The sequence below is a fragment of the Ammospiza caudacuta genome, chromosome 1, assembly GCF_027887145.1.
Source record: "Ammospiza caudacuta isolate bAmmCau1 chromosome 1, bAmmCau1.pri, whole genome shotgun sequence".
NCBI lineage: Eukaryota > Metazoa > Chordata > Aves > Passeriformes > Passerellidae > Ammospiza > Ammospiza caudacuta.
The window spans coordinates 99,158,953-99,174,417 of NC_080593.1; the positions used below are offsets into that span (position 1 = coordinate 99,158,953).

A 15,465-nucleotide genomic window follows, 5' to 3' on the forward strand; every position below is an offset into this window, starting at 1 on the left:
ACATGTTTGTTCTGGTTTTGCCAGAAGAAATTTCAGTCCATGTCTCCTATTTGCAGGCTAAACTACTCATCACTGAGAGTACAAAGAGAACACTCCTGTGGTTGTTTTGTTTTATTTTATTACATATGCCTGGAACCTAAATAAAATAGCACAAATTTTGTGTTAAAGCATTAACATGGGTTTTGTTCACAGATATTGTTCAAAATGGTTTTCAAAATTTCAGGGAAGGGAGGTGGAGTAAGCTAAGAAGATGCAAAACTGTGCTAGGAAATAAATACATACATAGTATAAAAAACTTATGTAATTTTCAGGTTTAATTTTATCATCAACTTCAATGCACTCTGCATATTTTACAATTTAGTTGGAAAAGTTTGTAGCTGATTGTTTTTGTTCTGACCTCCCCTTGGAGGGAGTGTTGTGCAGTCTGTCTGAAAACTGGGCTTTCTGCTTACATTATGCTAAAAATGTCCACTGCTTATCATATTCTGAGAGTGTAAATTCAGCTTTAGTCTAATATTCCTTATTGTTTTCCATAGGTCTCTGAAGATGACTAGCCAGAAGGGAACAGTAGGTGCTGGTATTTATGGCAACTTTGGATGGCTACAAATAATGGCTTACCCTGAAATGTGTTTAGATTCATCCTGGCTTTAAAGTATTTTTGAGACAGGGCAAGCTGTGGGACACTGAGAGCACTGTGCTATAGGTGAGGTTACCAAGATCTCTTCCCTCCCTTCAGCCACAGGACTCTCCCTAATAATGCTGGAAGTTAAAATGAATCATTTATGAGCATCAGTAGACACATGGGTGGGGCCTCTTTTAAAACTGGTATTTTGTTGATGCAACACGTGTGACGGCCTCTTAGTTCTGAATATAAGTGTTACTGAGAGGAAATTAGGTTGGTTGGCAGAGGAGATCAGCCAGACCTTGCAGTGCGCCTTGCTGAGGAGCTGGTATATCCACCAGTACTGTGCTTCAGACACCAGTACATGTAGAAGAAGAAAAAATGGAAGGTAAGTGTTTTGAAACTTTAATATCCCTTAAACTAGGACTGAAAACAGAAATAATTAAATGATCATGTGTACAGGCCTAAAAAACTGCACATATTTTTGTGTAGGGATTACTTGCATGTTTGGATGTTCTTTGTGGAACTAGAGAGAAAGGGAAAAAAACTACTTTTAAAAAAACTACTATGAAGGATAAAGCTATGGAAAAGATTTAGTGAAACAACAGTCAATTCTGAAAATAGGAAATAGCATGGAAAAGAATAAACTTTATTGCTAGCATTAGTACAGAGTACTAGCTTTCAGTATTCTCATGCTAGAAGCAATTATTTTCCAGTGAATGCCTGACATATTCTGTCTTGAATGAAGGGAAAATATGAATTGATAGAGAAAACCCTGTGACTGGTATGGATAGTTAGGTTTCTCCCAGACCAGAGGCAGAAAACCAATAAGAAATGTGAAACTGAATTGCCTTTCGTATTTTTTCTGAGCTGTCTTTGCTTAAGAAAGTAATCATTAGCTCGTTTATGATCCAGTTGCGATACTTAAATCTGATAAGCAAACTGTGGGCTGACTTTAGAGAACACCCTGGGAAATGTAATACCTCAGCTCCCTGATGTTCCAGTTCTGCTGGATTACTGAGTGGATGAAGAGCAGTTGTCTTGGTTTATAAACACCTCCAGAGGCCAGGCAAGAATCAGGTTCTTTCAGTGTTCTTGACCGCAGGAATTTGCCATGTGTGCTATAAGTACTTTCGGTGTGACCAGGATACTTTTTGTTATGGTTGACAACTCTCATTAAGATATGAGATTTTCAGTTCAGTTCAGTTCTGTTGCTCATTCTTGTCAGCAGGTATGTTGTATTCATGAGCAATAATGATGCAATGCACTCCTGTATTTTTTGGTTATTGTTGATCGTGTGCAAATTTTTATCATGGGTAGCACGCAGCTCTGCATTTGTTGCTGATCTCTGCTGAAGATCTGAATGACCAATGCATGACTAAGTTTAAATAGTTAGATGAGAAACAAGATTATTTTTATTGAAGAAAAACAAATTAGAAAAAACTGCATTTTTTTTGCCTCTTCTCTACCTATTCCACCCGTTCCCACCCTCTCCCCAGTTAATTTAAATTATTATTTAATTCAGGATGTGATCCTGGGAAACTCCACTGATTTGTGTTAAAAATTTCCTGATCCTAAGGGCTTAGCTATGTGTCTCCCCTTGAGTGGATACACCCTTGGTTTTGGATAGGAAAAAGTATTTTCCCTTCAATATTAATTCTATAGGTACCCATGTAGTTAGAGAAGTTGCACTGTTAGATTTTTCTGTAGGCTAAGCAGGACCAAACTTAACACATTAATATTATAATAAAATACAAGACTTTGTACATCAGTAAAGCCAATTTCCAAAACTGCTGAGAATCTGTGGCTCCCATCATCTTCAATTAGAATGAAGAACTTTGGAAAATAAAAAGTTGTATGCAAATAAGTAAAGATGAATGTTGCCACCCATCCTTCTGGCTCCAGTGTCATAATTACTCCTATGAAATGACTGATATGCAAGCAGGATGCCTAAGGGGGAATCGGCCAAGATTTCTGTCAAGCTAATCACACCTGGGATAGATCATCAGCATTTTAAAATGTCACAATTTGTGAATATTTCCTTTTCCATTAAGTTCCTCAATGATATCTGCAAACTTTTTTATGACTTTGGGAGTGCAGACTGAGACATCTGCATACATGTTTAACATTATTTTAAGTCTTGGATAGATATTTATACATATCTTTTTTTTCATAAATAATTTGGAGTGCCACTTAAGCTTTCAAATACATACATGTTATCAATTTTTTTATTTATTCTATTTATTTTTAAAATTTCTTTTATAAAAAAACTGAAACATCTCAAATGATAGCATGTGCAAAACTGTAGACAGAATTTTATAATGTGTGGAGAGACTTACAATGCAAAGTCAGTTTTTCATGTAGAGATACTAATATTGGCCTTCAGCATCAGGTATTTATAATACAATCAGGCACTATGTAAAAGAAGTGAAACTTGTAGCACAGCTACAAAAATCAAAGAGTTAGACAAGTTTCCATCTGCAAGCTAGGAAAGTAGTGAACTTGTAAAGGAACTTTTATGGATGTATATCTCAATTTAAGTCTCACTGAATTCTGAACAGTCTTGAATGTATTTTGAAAGAGTTATCTCTCTTTCATCGTTGTCTCCTCTGTCACTTAATCTTAACCACAGTCGAAGCTGGAACTTAATTATATGGGGCTTTTCTTTGTGCTCCTTTCTCTGTCCTGCAGTTATTGAGCTGGGAGAAGTCGACTTGAACTGTCCTTCCAACTGTCAAATACATAATACCCATTTCTTCGGAACTGACAGACAGATAATAAGGAGAGGGCAAGCCTTTAGCTTATATGCTCGCTTCCAAAATCGAGAATGGGATGACTCCGTGGACCAGGCTGCTTTCACCGTGGAGACAGGTAGTCACTCCCAAGCACTCTGCAGACTTTCCTAGTCCTTTGTTGATTAACAATATTTCCCATAAACTTCAGAAGACTTCTTTCATAGTCTTCATATTCCCATAACCTACTCATGTTCTATGTGAAGAGACTACCTTCCCCTAAATCAGGTAGTTCTTCTAATATGTAAAGTTTTCTCACTCTGCTAGAGAAGTGACAAGTGAAAAAGAAATCCACCCTTGGGAGCTTCGCCTTGCAAATGATGCCTAAGCAAATTACCAGCCTTTTACATGTACTTTGTTTAGTAGTCTGATGGAAGTGGTTTTTATTTTCCTGAAAAGGCCTCAGACCCTGTGAATCAAATGAGACAAAATGCACCTTCCCAATGGGCAGATGTCTGGATCAAACCTGCTGGAGTGCTTCCTACAAAGTTCATCAGCCAAAATGCATCAGTATCAGCGTGTTTCCTCCTTCCAACGTCTGCATTGGCCGTTATATTCTCAATATGCAAATCACATCTTGTGGTCACACATACCAGCGCTGTCTTGGAGATTTTTATGTCCTTTTTAACCCTTGGTGTGCAGGTAAGAACTCTAATGACAATCAGATTGTTTTAAGAAAAAAAAACTAGTGATGAGTAAAACTGTAGAAGATATTTATTATTTACCTGGTGCGTAAAGGATGTAGTAACAGAAACAATGAGAATCAAGGAGAGACTTAATTCTGTTCTTTTTAATCTTTTTCCTCCAAATTCAAGACTGTCTCAAGCCATTGTTTCAATTTTTTTTTTAGTGGTAGTAGGGGTGAGGTATAATTTTTTTTTCCCACAACTACTACAGTATCTTGACAGGACAGAAAGCACTGGGAAGTTTCCTCTGTTTGTCAGGAAACACATTTTTGCTGTGAGAGTGACTGAGCAGTAGCACAGGCTGCCCAGAGAGTTTAAGGAGTCTGCATCCTTGGAGATATTCAAAAGCCATCTGGATATGGCCTGGGGAACTGGCTGGAGGTTGGACCAGATCACCTCCAGAGGCCCCTTCCAACTTCAACCATTTTGTAATTCTGTGAATACTGTGTTGTCATCATAAAATAATACAGTACAAATACAAATTAAATTCTTTAGATCTGGCTCAGGTAGCAAGCAATTCTGGAGTCTGTAGGACCTTGCCAAAATCATTACATGACAAATACTCACATTGTCTGTGCTGATTTGATCTAAATCAGATACACAACTCTATGTTGCTGAGTGTTTGACTTGTAGAACAGCTTAGTGTGAAGATAAATTGCAAACTCCTCCATTAATGTGTTTTACAGCAGGGAGAGATTTAATAAAGATATTATCTAGCTGTAAGTAGGAATGAGTTTTCTGTGAGTGCTTAAAGAGCCCACAACCTTCAACATAAAAGTATACATCAAAAACTGGTAGTAAAGGAGAGAGGGATCCAGTGATGCAGAAACACAGAAGTACCAAAAAGGTATATTTTGTCTGAATGAAAGCTCTTCATCTTTTCCAGATGATCCTGTATATTTGGACAATCAGGCCCATAGAGAAGAATATGTTCTGAATGAACATGGCATACTGTATGAAGGAGTTCACAAGCACATAACCTCTCGACCATGGCACTTTGGACAGGTATATTTTTAATACTTGTTCAGAAATAGATGACATCCATATACTGATAAATGAAGTGTCGTTTGTATTTTTTCAGAAATGCATGCCCTATTTGTAGTGCAAAGGCTTTTAGGATCAGTTCAGACTATGCATACATGAACCAAAATGTCTGAAAATTTCACTGTAGCCCAAATAACTGGAACAAAGTTTTATCTAGTAAAATGAGGGAAATTGCACAATGTTCTGGGAACAGGTGGAACAAACACTGTGCTTCAGAAGGAAAATTATTCCATTGGTCAAACATAAGTAAAAATGACATGTTTTTGCCTTTGGTTTTCCTTCAGGCAGATAGGCAATATCATGCAGACCACTAGGAGTTGTGCTTGATTTAACAAAATAAAAAAAAAAAAAAAAGAAAATAAAAAACAAAGGCAGGAGAGGTGAAAAGCAATTCATATAATTGAAAAAGACTGGATTATTGATAAGAAAGTTACTTTAGCAACATCAGCATACCATGATGCCTATTTATCGTTTTTTTTCCTCAGTTTGAAGATGGGATTCTGGACATTTGCTTGAAGATCTTAGATATGGGTGCGAGTTACCATCACGGCTCTGATCGTGACCACTGCTGGCGCAATGACCCCGTGCATGTCAGCATGGTGGTGAATCACATGGTAAGATCCGTGGGCGTGTGAGACCTCTGAATAGATCAGGTCACACGTCATTATATTGTAGAAGGACAGACTGCACAGTAATCTAACGCAGCAGGTGAGCAGGGGAAATCCTTCCTGTGCTCAGATTCACAGGAAAATTAAACTTTTAATGCTAATCTCTGAAGATTTTGAGACATGCTTAGAATGTAAAGACATGGTCGGCCATTTGAAAAGGTTGTTTTTCTTTTCTCTTTCTAGATAAGCAGCCATACCACTAACAGTATCATGAAGATTCCAGAAAACAGTGATTACCTGAAAGGAACAAAGCCATTTTCCTGGAATGGAAGTGTCCCTATTCTACAGCAGTGGTACAGTGGTAGATGCAGGCCGGTCAGATATGGGTACTGTGGATCTCTTGCTTCAGTCATGTGCACAGGTATGATAGTTCAGTTTGCCTTTACCTAGTTTACAGAGAAAAGAAGAAAGAAAAGAAGGATCAAAAACTTCTGACCCTAAAAACTACTTGAATAATTTCACTTGTAAGAATTTTACTAGAAAAGAAATGAAATATTTTTCTCATGCTCCTGATAAAGTGTTTATTATCAACCTATTGCTTTCCTATACAGGTTGAAGAACAAGAAAAGTAGTTCTACCTTCTCTGTGACCTTTATATTATGCAGTTATCAATATTGAAACTTTTATTAAAACACAGAGCAAGTGCAGCATTGTTGAATCATAGAGTAATTGGGGTTGGAAAGAACCAACACAACCTCCACAACCCCATTGCAGAGCCAAAATTTATGCTTTGGGTGATGTTTGAAGGATAAGAAAAAGCATTAAGTTAAGAACAGGAAGATCTATAGTAATGTCTGCCCCAAAACACAAGAGTATTTGGCTATATTTTCCTTTTAATGCAAAAGTTTAGATAATAGTGCACTAAACTCTACAGACAGATGAGCTCAGTTCCAGCTTTATACTATTTATCTACTGAACCTACTTCTACATTGAATGAAGAAAGTTAAATTGAAGTCCTGTAGGTGAATCTATGTGTACCACACTATTTACACTATTTATAAAAAAAAAATTGTTTTATTAATGCAGAATCAGGTTAATGATTTCTGAACTTAAACCATCTATTTTTGTGGATGTTTTTGGTTTTTATTTTAAGATGGAAGAATAAAAAAGCATTCCTTTCTGTTAGGCTTTATTTCAAACTACTTTTCAAGAACTAAAAAGAATTTTGAAGATACTGGACCCAAATATTGCTTCCTATCCATTGTGTTTCTATAACTGCAAATTAGAATATAAGATAATAATTTATAAATAAGTGAAGAATTTGACTGACTAATTGTGATTTGTAATGATTTATTCATATTTTTTCTTACAGTGATGAGATGTTTGGGAATTCCAAGCCGTGTTGTCACAAGCTTCTGTTTTCCTTGCTCAATTGAAAATCCCCTTGGTATCAACGAGATTTTTGACTCTACTGGTAAAAACCTGTGTGGCAAAGACAAACTATGGTAAATAAGAAAAATATAAAGCTCTGTTTTCCTTTTAAAAATTACATTATAGGAAAATCGATATAAATTCAGCAGATCATGTCTCTCTTTGGTGTATCTCTTTCTTTATCTGGGTAATGCTCTTCAGTTTCCAAATAATGCATTTCAAAACCACGACATTACTAAAGCAGTAGTCTACCCAGTCTAGATTTTCAAAAAAGAAAAATGCAGAACCTCTTGTGAGAATCCATGCTGCCTGGTTATCACTCTCAGCTGAAAAAATAAGGCCATCAAGCTTAGAAGCCATAAAAGTGTACAGTAGATCATTAAATGCTAGGGAAAATTTATCCCTAATTTGGACTTTTATCTCCAATCACAATCACTTGGTTGATACCTGTGCTGTCCTCCTGATGCTCCTTGTAATGGACTGTTTAATTCTTATAAATCTTTCAATGCCTGTTAAACTTAATCTAAAGAACTGTGTTGTCATGTTATCTAATAAAAGAAACATGTTTTGCAATCAGGTCTGTGGGGTTCTGGAACAAATTTCCAGCCTGAGAGATATAAAGTGAACAAAACCACTCCTGTCATAAATGTCATTAACAGTGTTTAGAGATACAAAATTTTCAGTTGATCAAAAAATTATCGCTGACATGGTTTTCCTCTGTCATAGGTGTTAAATTTGGTAATCCAAGAGACACCTTTAACTGAATATTCCTTCATTCTACAGGCGATACCACTGCTGGAATGAATCTTGGATGGCTCGCAGAGATATAAATCAGTGCTGTGGTGACTGGCAGTGTCTGGATCCAACGCCTCTGGAAACAGGAAGAGGTAATTTTATTACAGTTGGAATAATTTTACTCAGATTATGTTGCTGAGTTTCCCTGCTATTCAGGTTTCAATGTATTATAACATTTTTCTTCTCTGGTTTAGGTTCAGCTTGCAGTGGTCCTACATGGGTTCGGAGCATCAGGGAAGGGGAACTGGACTTGGATTATGATGGTCATCACATGTTTTCTCGAGTAAATTCAAATTATGTTGGCTGGCTTTCCCAAAACAATGCCAAAAGAACAAAATTTTTCTGTGACACGTGGCCATGTGGACAACGCCTAATCACCAAGAGTGTTGGCAGTGAGCAATTTGAAGATATCACTGGAGCTTACAAGTATGAGCTAGGTATGACGAAAACATATTGAATGGGTTAGAGGAAATTATACAGGCTAATCATATAAAAGTATCAAAGTAATCTCTCCTGTGTTTAAATGTGCAGAACAATCTGAAATTTTCTTTTCATTTTTGAGAAAGGCAGATGCTTTTCTCTTCAAAGGTCTTGATTTTAAAACTTCGAAATATATTTAGATGATTCAAACAAAGCACATACTAATGGATAGGATAGGATAGGATAGGATAGGATAGGATAGGATAGGATAGGATAGGACAGGACAGGACAGGACAATTTCAGCTGGAAGGACCTACAATGACCATCTCATCCTGGCCACATGTCAGGACTAAATAAAAGTTGAAACATACTATTAAATATCTCTTTTTAAGGCACTGACAACCATGGCCCATCAACCACCTCCTTAGGAAGTCTGTTCTACTGTTTGACCAGCCTCACAATAAAGAAATTGTTCCTAATGTCTAGACTAAACCTTCCCGGGCACAGCTTTGAACCATTCCCATGCTTCCTGTCACTGGACACCAGGAAAGAGCTCAGCACCTCCCCTTCCACTTCCTCTTCTCAGGAAGCTAAGAAGAACAATGAGGTTGCTGCTCAGCCTGCTTTTCTCCAAACTAGACAAAGCCAAAGTTTTTTACCTGTTCTTAACAGGATGTGCATTCCAGCCCTTAAAATAACACCGTTTATATGTATATGTTTTGGTCTCACCTTGAAAGTAGTTTAAAATATTAGCAGACTCGAGATAATTTAAAAAAACCCACAAATTCTTCTAAACCTAGGATTAACACCTTACTGGTTGCTTCTTGTACTGGGTCTGTCAGAAAATATGCCTACTTACTAAATTCCTGTATTATTAGCATATTCTGCTGCTCTTACTTTGGGGTTACTGATTTTCATATTCCAGTAGACAGGAGGAGTTCAACTAGCAAGACTGCATAAAGGAATGAACAGTAGATCACAGCTGATTGTAGATTTGCAAGCTCTGTGGGGATTTTTGTTTATTTTCGGTTGGTTGGTTAGTTGGTTGGTTGGTTGGAAAACAATTGACAGTTTCTTTGTTTTAATGGCATATTTTGTCTTTTGAGAGAATGGTAGCATCTCATATTCACCCTTATCCTTTTAGAGTTATATTTTCAGTTTTGTACTAACTATACATTTTGAGATTTACATCACTATTTTTTATATTTAACTACTTAAAAGTAAAATAAGATTTATAATTTTTTCTTTTTTTTTTCCCTGAGGTGTTCATTTTCTTCCGTTCATTCAGTCTGCTGTATCTCATATTTCATTATCTGGTACATTCGTTCTACAACAACCTGCTACTTTGGGTTTCAGGAAGAAGAAGCAATAAATTTAATTATCTTTATTATTTGGGTAGAATAATAATAGGGTTCTTGTGCCTCCAGCAGATTCATTATCATATATCCTCTTCAACAGGTTCTGTGAAAAACAAAGAAGCCTATTACCGGGCTTACAGAAGGATTCACCCAGGGTACTGCAACGCTTCCAACTGTCATATAGACAGAGAGCTGTCATCTCTGAAAAACCCATTTCTGAGTGACTCTGGAATTAACATGAGGTTAAAGATGGCCAACTGCCCAATGTATGGTGAAGATGTCCAGCTGAACTGGCTGCTTGAAAATTTGCGTAATGAGAACAAAACCCTGAAGTTCAATTTGTGCGCGCAAATTATAACCTACAGTGGTGTCCCGATGGATCAGTTTTGGAAAGACTGTGTGAATGTCACATTGGGTCCAAGGGAAGGTAAGAGGGTGAAATTGTCTAACACTCTGCTGTTTTTCAGAGCTAGTTGGTTTTCAGGATCTGTGGAGACTTCCTAATAGTGGTGGGAAGTGAGATGTGCAGTGGTAAATATTTACAGCTGAATTCCCTTTAGGGTGATCACTCAAAAATCAACACCACGTCAATACTACATGTATAGTGACAAGTAAATTGTAGTCTTTCCTTAATTTCTCAAGGTTTAGAGATACTTATGATAGTTTAAAAAATTGTTTCATTGAAATTTCAATTCTGGACTCTATACAAAGATAAAGCTGCAGCTGTCTATCAGAAAAGCAATGTTTTCTTTGGCCAGACGGTATCAGCCAGTGCAAAACACTTGCTTAGAGCACCTAGGCATACCATATGCTGGGAAGTGAAGATGTGTAGCAGAACATAAACACCTGTTTTCACAGGTAATGTCTTTTTTCTGGAAGAAACAAGATCTCTTTCATTAAACCACACCATTATAAGACAAAATTTCATACTGAGATTAAAATTCTATTTTATGAGGCTTTAATTTGCCTCATAAATTATTTGAATTATTGTTTTAAGAATTGCGCTGGGAGGAAAGATTCCAAATTTTGCTTAATAATTATCATCATTATTATCATCAACTAATCTTGCAAATTCACTAATAGATGAATTGAAAACTGCGAAACTGATTGCTGAAGATAGGAATGTATCACTCTAAGTTAGGAAAAAATTCTGTCCATTTTCAAAGATGCCATGATAACTTAATGCTTAATTAAGCCATTGTCAGCATGAGTTAAACTTTAGGGGGAAGGAAAGTGGAAATATTAATAAAAAATACAGAAAAATAAAAGAAAAAAAATTTGTTTTACAGTGAAAAAAATTCCACTGTGTATATCATATAATCAATATGGACCTTATCTCTGTGATCACAACATTATGAAAGTGGTTGCTGTCTCAGACCCTGAGTGTGGAGAAATTCTGATGGTGAGCAGGGATATTGTGGTCAACAGACCACCTGTTATTGTAAAGGTAAGTAACTTTAATTATGGAATTCGGGATCTAAGGAACAGACCTGGGGACTCTTATTGGCCACTTCCTAAGTACAATGCAAATAATCTTGAAATATTTTACATTTTTCTTCTATATTATTGCCTTTTTAAAATATAGTGAGATTGGTGTGATTTTTAAAGTAAAACAGTTGACTTAGTAATGTATAGAGATCATAGAAGCATGTAAAAAAGAAATGCATATTAATAATACTTTAATTTTTACCCTTCCATTTATTTACCTCATTGTCAATTTTGTAAGGATTAAAAATCATAAAATGTGTTTATTTATTTTTTAACTAGCTACTGAGCCAACCCAGACTGAAAGTACCATGTACAGCAGAGATCTCCTTCTGTAATCCTCTCCAGGAGGACATGAAGAATTGTGTAATGACATTAGAAGGCTGTGGTTTATTCAAAGAGCCAATGACCATTGAGTAAGTTCATCAGTTCTTGAAATGGGGACAATATTGGGGTTTGACTAAAGTGTGCAAGTTCAGAACAGGTTTTGAGAGAGAAAATAGTTCTGATATTTTTGATGTTTAGCACATGAACAGGACTCCATTAAAAGCCTCACTCCTCTTGAAACTGATCATTTAAAGCTGGCAAGGAATGCTGCTGCTTCATTTTTCTCAAGATTTAATTTAAGTGGGTGCATCAAATATCTGTCTGCACACTTCTCTTTACAAGAAGTACTAGCTAGGTCCCCCATCCCTTACAATCTTATTGAATTTATAATAAAATTCCTCTAAATATTCATGAACTGGCACTAACCACATATAGGAACAATTAGAGAACGACAGTGAGAAATAGCAATATGCATTCTAAGCTCATAACACGTTAATCACAGGAAACTGGAAGCTTTCGAGATGGTGTAACATTCTAGTAAAAGTAGCTGTTCATTAATATGCATTGCTTCTCTTCATGACAAGGAGAACAGACAAAAGTATGACTAGTTTTGAGGGCAAGAAGTTAAGAACTGTTCTCACTGAATAGTAATGAACTGGATTCCACAAAGCTGCCCTGTTGAACTGCTGGAAATGGTAAGCAATAAATACACCTTTAAGGCAGAAGGGTGCTGCATTTTTTAAGAATTCAAGTCAGTACCACAAATGGTTTTCCAATTCCCATTACAGAAGTGACTATGGGAGTCTTCCAAATCTTCTCTTGGGACAAAAGCTTTCCCATGCTTTTCACAACAGAGAATATGGGGTTTTTTGGAAAAAGACAAGAATAACAAAATTGTCATAACAGTTTGTTTCTAAAGTATGGCATAGCAAATCAAATTTATTTGTGTGCTCATCTTGTAGTGCTTAGGTCTCTGAGAGCTAAGGATTAGGGTCCTAATTATTTTTTTTGTCTTGCTCCAGTTTGGGAACGCTGGCATCCAACCAACAGGCACGGACCATCGTGGAGTTTACACCTTACAGGCTTGGCTGCCACCGGCTCCTGGCCAACCTCGGGTGCCACAAGTTTGCCTACTGCAAGGGATGTGCCAAAGCTGAAGTGTGCTGCTCGGCAGGCCAGAACGGTGTCCTGCCCATCGGCCAGAACGGGTCACTCCCCGTGTGTGAGAATGGCTCCGTCCCCATGAACGGCTCTGGGGGAGCCGGAACGGCTGTCCCTGTGGCAGACCCTGCCTTCAACTCCATGTGTGAATATATATGTATCCCAGTGTGCAACCCAAACTGCAGCGCAGGGGGACAGCCTGTGTACGACTTTGTGTACCTCCCTGCAGGCCATCCCTTATGCAACACCATCTGCAACCAAGGCTTCAATCCCAGCATCAATCCCGGTTTTGAGATGGGATGCGATCCTGGCTTCCGTGTCATATGCGAGACTGTGCCTCCTGCTACGTGTGCTCCAATGGCTCCATCCATGTACAGCGCCATGCCAGCCCCAGCATCCAACCCTGTTTGCACCACTATGCCTCGCGTGGTGTTTGAGACAGGTCCTGCTCCCACACACCCCGCTGGAGGTGGAGGAGGGCCGATGTCCTATTCTGTTTCTGTCCCCGCGAATAATGCGGTGAGTGCGCTGCTGACCCACTTCATGGGTGGCCCCAGTCCCAATGGGGCAACCCAAGCAGTCCCTATGACTGCTCCGCCATCCTACTCCATGTGCTCTCCAGTAATCCACACCATTGGCAACCCCATCCAGTCTGCAACTCCCCTTTCAGTGCCCGGTGCCTCCATCTCACACGTCGTTTGCAGCTCCACACCCTCTCCCAGCACCCAGCCTCAGTGCGGCCCAGGGGCCACGCTGTCCTCCCAGCCCCTGAATGCCGCCGTAGCGCACGGCCTGTGCTCCCCGGTGGCCTCCCCGGTGCCCCGCGCTGTTGACCGCAGCAGCACCCCGACAGTGCTGCAGGTGGGCACTGCCTCCGCATCCCGCTCGCTGTGCTCCCCGGCGCCCCAGCGTCCCGTGGGACCCCCGGCCTCGCACTCGCTGTGCTCCCCGGCCCCCCGCCCCGTCGGGCCCCCCGCCGCCCACTCCCTATGCTCGCCCAGCTCCGCCTCGCTGGTGGCCGTGGGGGCCCGCCCCGCCAGCTCGCCGGCCGTTCAACCCTTGGACTCCTCGGCTGCGGCCTGCCTGCCGTGCTCCCCATCGCCGAGGCCCCTGGCAGGTCCCACAGCCCGCTCGCTCTGTGCCCCCACCTCTCGCTCCCTCTCCCAGCTTGTGGGCACCTCTGGCTCTCGCTCCTTATGTGGCTCTCAGTGGGGCCCTTCCTATGAGAGCACCTCTCGCTTTGGCTCCACGTGGGCTCCCACCTCCCGATCGTTGTGGAGCCCCGAGGGGCGCTTGGGCTACTCCTCGACCCGTGCCACCTACGGCACCCTTTCACGCCCTCCCTACAGCTCCTTAAACCGCTCGTCCTACACCTTGTCCCGCCCTGGCTACGCTACCCTACCCCGCTCCGCCTCCCCCTCTCCCTCTGCCTACGCCGCCCTGACTCGCTCCGGCTCCTGCCCCTCTGGCAGTACCCTGGCTCTGGCAGGGTCCCGCCGGCCCTGGAGTCCCACAAGGAGCACTCTCACTTATTTCAGACGCAAATATCTGTAACGGCGAGTAACCTGGGAAAACCTGAAGCCAGTGAAATAAAGCCTGCGTGCAGATGCTTTACAAGAGGTTAGAAATAGGGTGATGAAGAGCAGCGTGCTGCTCCTGAGCATTTATCTATGGATTTGAGATGTGCCAGAAAGCAGGCTGTGAGCCAACTGCTGAGGGATGCATTGGATGTAATACTTGTATGTCTTGAGATACGGTACGGTGGAAATGACAAATGAATGTGCTCCCTGCGGAGCCGTCGTGACAATAGTGGCACGGTGCAGGTAATCAGACTTACTTGCTCAGTCAAGCTGTTTTATAAATGATGTGCTTTCACTCTCTCTTCTCTTGATTTTTTGCAATGCACATTTCTCAGATCTCCCTGGGCTACAGCACTCATAGCAAATCTATCTCCCTGCATGAAATGTGCTGTCCTTGGGATGCTGCAGAGGTGACAGCAGACGTGTCTTATGTCTCACCTAACAGACACTGGGCCCCTGAACCCCAGCATTTTTGTGGCTCAGGTCAGTTCTGTGTGCACACTGTTTCCCTAGTTGTGTAACACTGAAAACTGCAGAGGTCACAGAGCAACTAAACCATTACAAATCAGCTGAAGAGTTTAACTGCATCTTTTTTAATCTTTTTTTCCTTTTTAAAATAGTAATTTTAGTTTTACTACTCTTGATGTATTAGAGACCTAGTATCAAGAATACAGAGGTCGTGTTAGAAAGTCTGAAAAACTCAATGAATAATCAATACAATATATTGGCTCTCACAACTGACTGTTTTTCATAGAGCATATTTCAAAAATTTTCTCACATACCTTGTAGGCATTTAGGTTACTAGGAAAGGCTCTAATTCCACAGCTGTGCCTTTTTTTGTATAGCTAGGAAAAGTCTGCCACTAGACCTGAAATTAGAAAAAAAAGTATGATGTTATCCTTCCTTTCCAACATGCAGTCCTCCCAGGTAAAAGTTTTCAAGAAGGTGAATGAAATGTACTGCGTCTTCTTCAGATGATGGTACTGGTACAGTGCTAACCTTCTCCAGGTGTTTTAGGAGTTGAAATTATACATTTTCATAGTGAAACTATCCCTGAATTTTAGATTTGCTCATAAGAATTTTGGATTTACTAACAACACCTCCCATCCCTCCATTATTTGTCTTTAGTAAAGTAGTCCATTAATTTAGTAGCAAG

The 15,465-nt window shown here is 39.8% G+C and overlaps 1 protein-coding gene across 1 annotated transcript; it reads left to right on the forward strand.

Annotated features, from left to right (window-relative positions):
* The first annotated feature begins 851 nt into the window (after positions 1–851).
* Positions 852–14,283, forward strand: LOC131557600 (protein-glutamine gamma-glutamyltransferase 5-like). The gene is made up of 13 exons (XM_058804984.1): positions 852–1,010; positions 3,314–3,493; positions 3,814–4,056; positions 4,987–5,105; positions 5,630–5,758; positions 5,996–6,173; positions 7,125–7,257; positions 7,967–8,070; positions 8,173–8,415; positions 9,857–10,183; positions 11,046–11,203; positions 11,524–11,657; positions 12,591–14,283. Exons 1-13 carry the CDS (start codon positions 1,004–1,006, stop codon positions 14,281–14,283), a joined length of 3,648 nt encoding a protein of 1,215 aa, XP_058660967.1. The 5' UTR covers positions 852–1,003.
* The last annotated feature ends 1,182 nt before the right edge of the window (positions 14,284–15,465 follow it).

Coding starts and splice junctions, on each gene's coding strand:
- LOC131557600 (XM_058804984.1), top strand. Junction 11,204..11,523: donor GACCACCTGTTATTGTAAAG/GTAAGTAACTTT, acceptor TTTTTTAACTAG/CTACTGAGCCAACCCAGACT. Junction 11,658..12,590: donor AAAGAGCCAATGACCATTGA/GTAAGTTCATCA, acceptor GTCTTGCTCCAG/TTTGGGAACGCTGGCATCCA.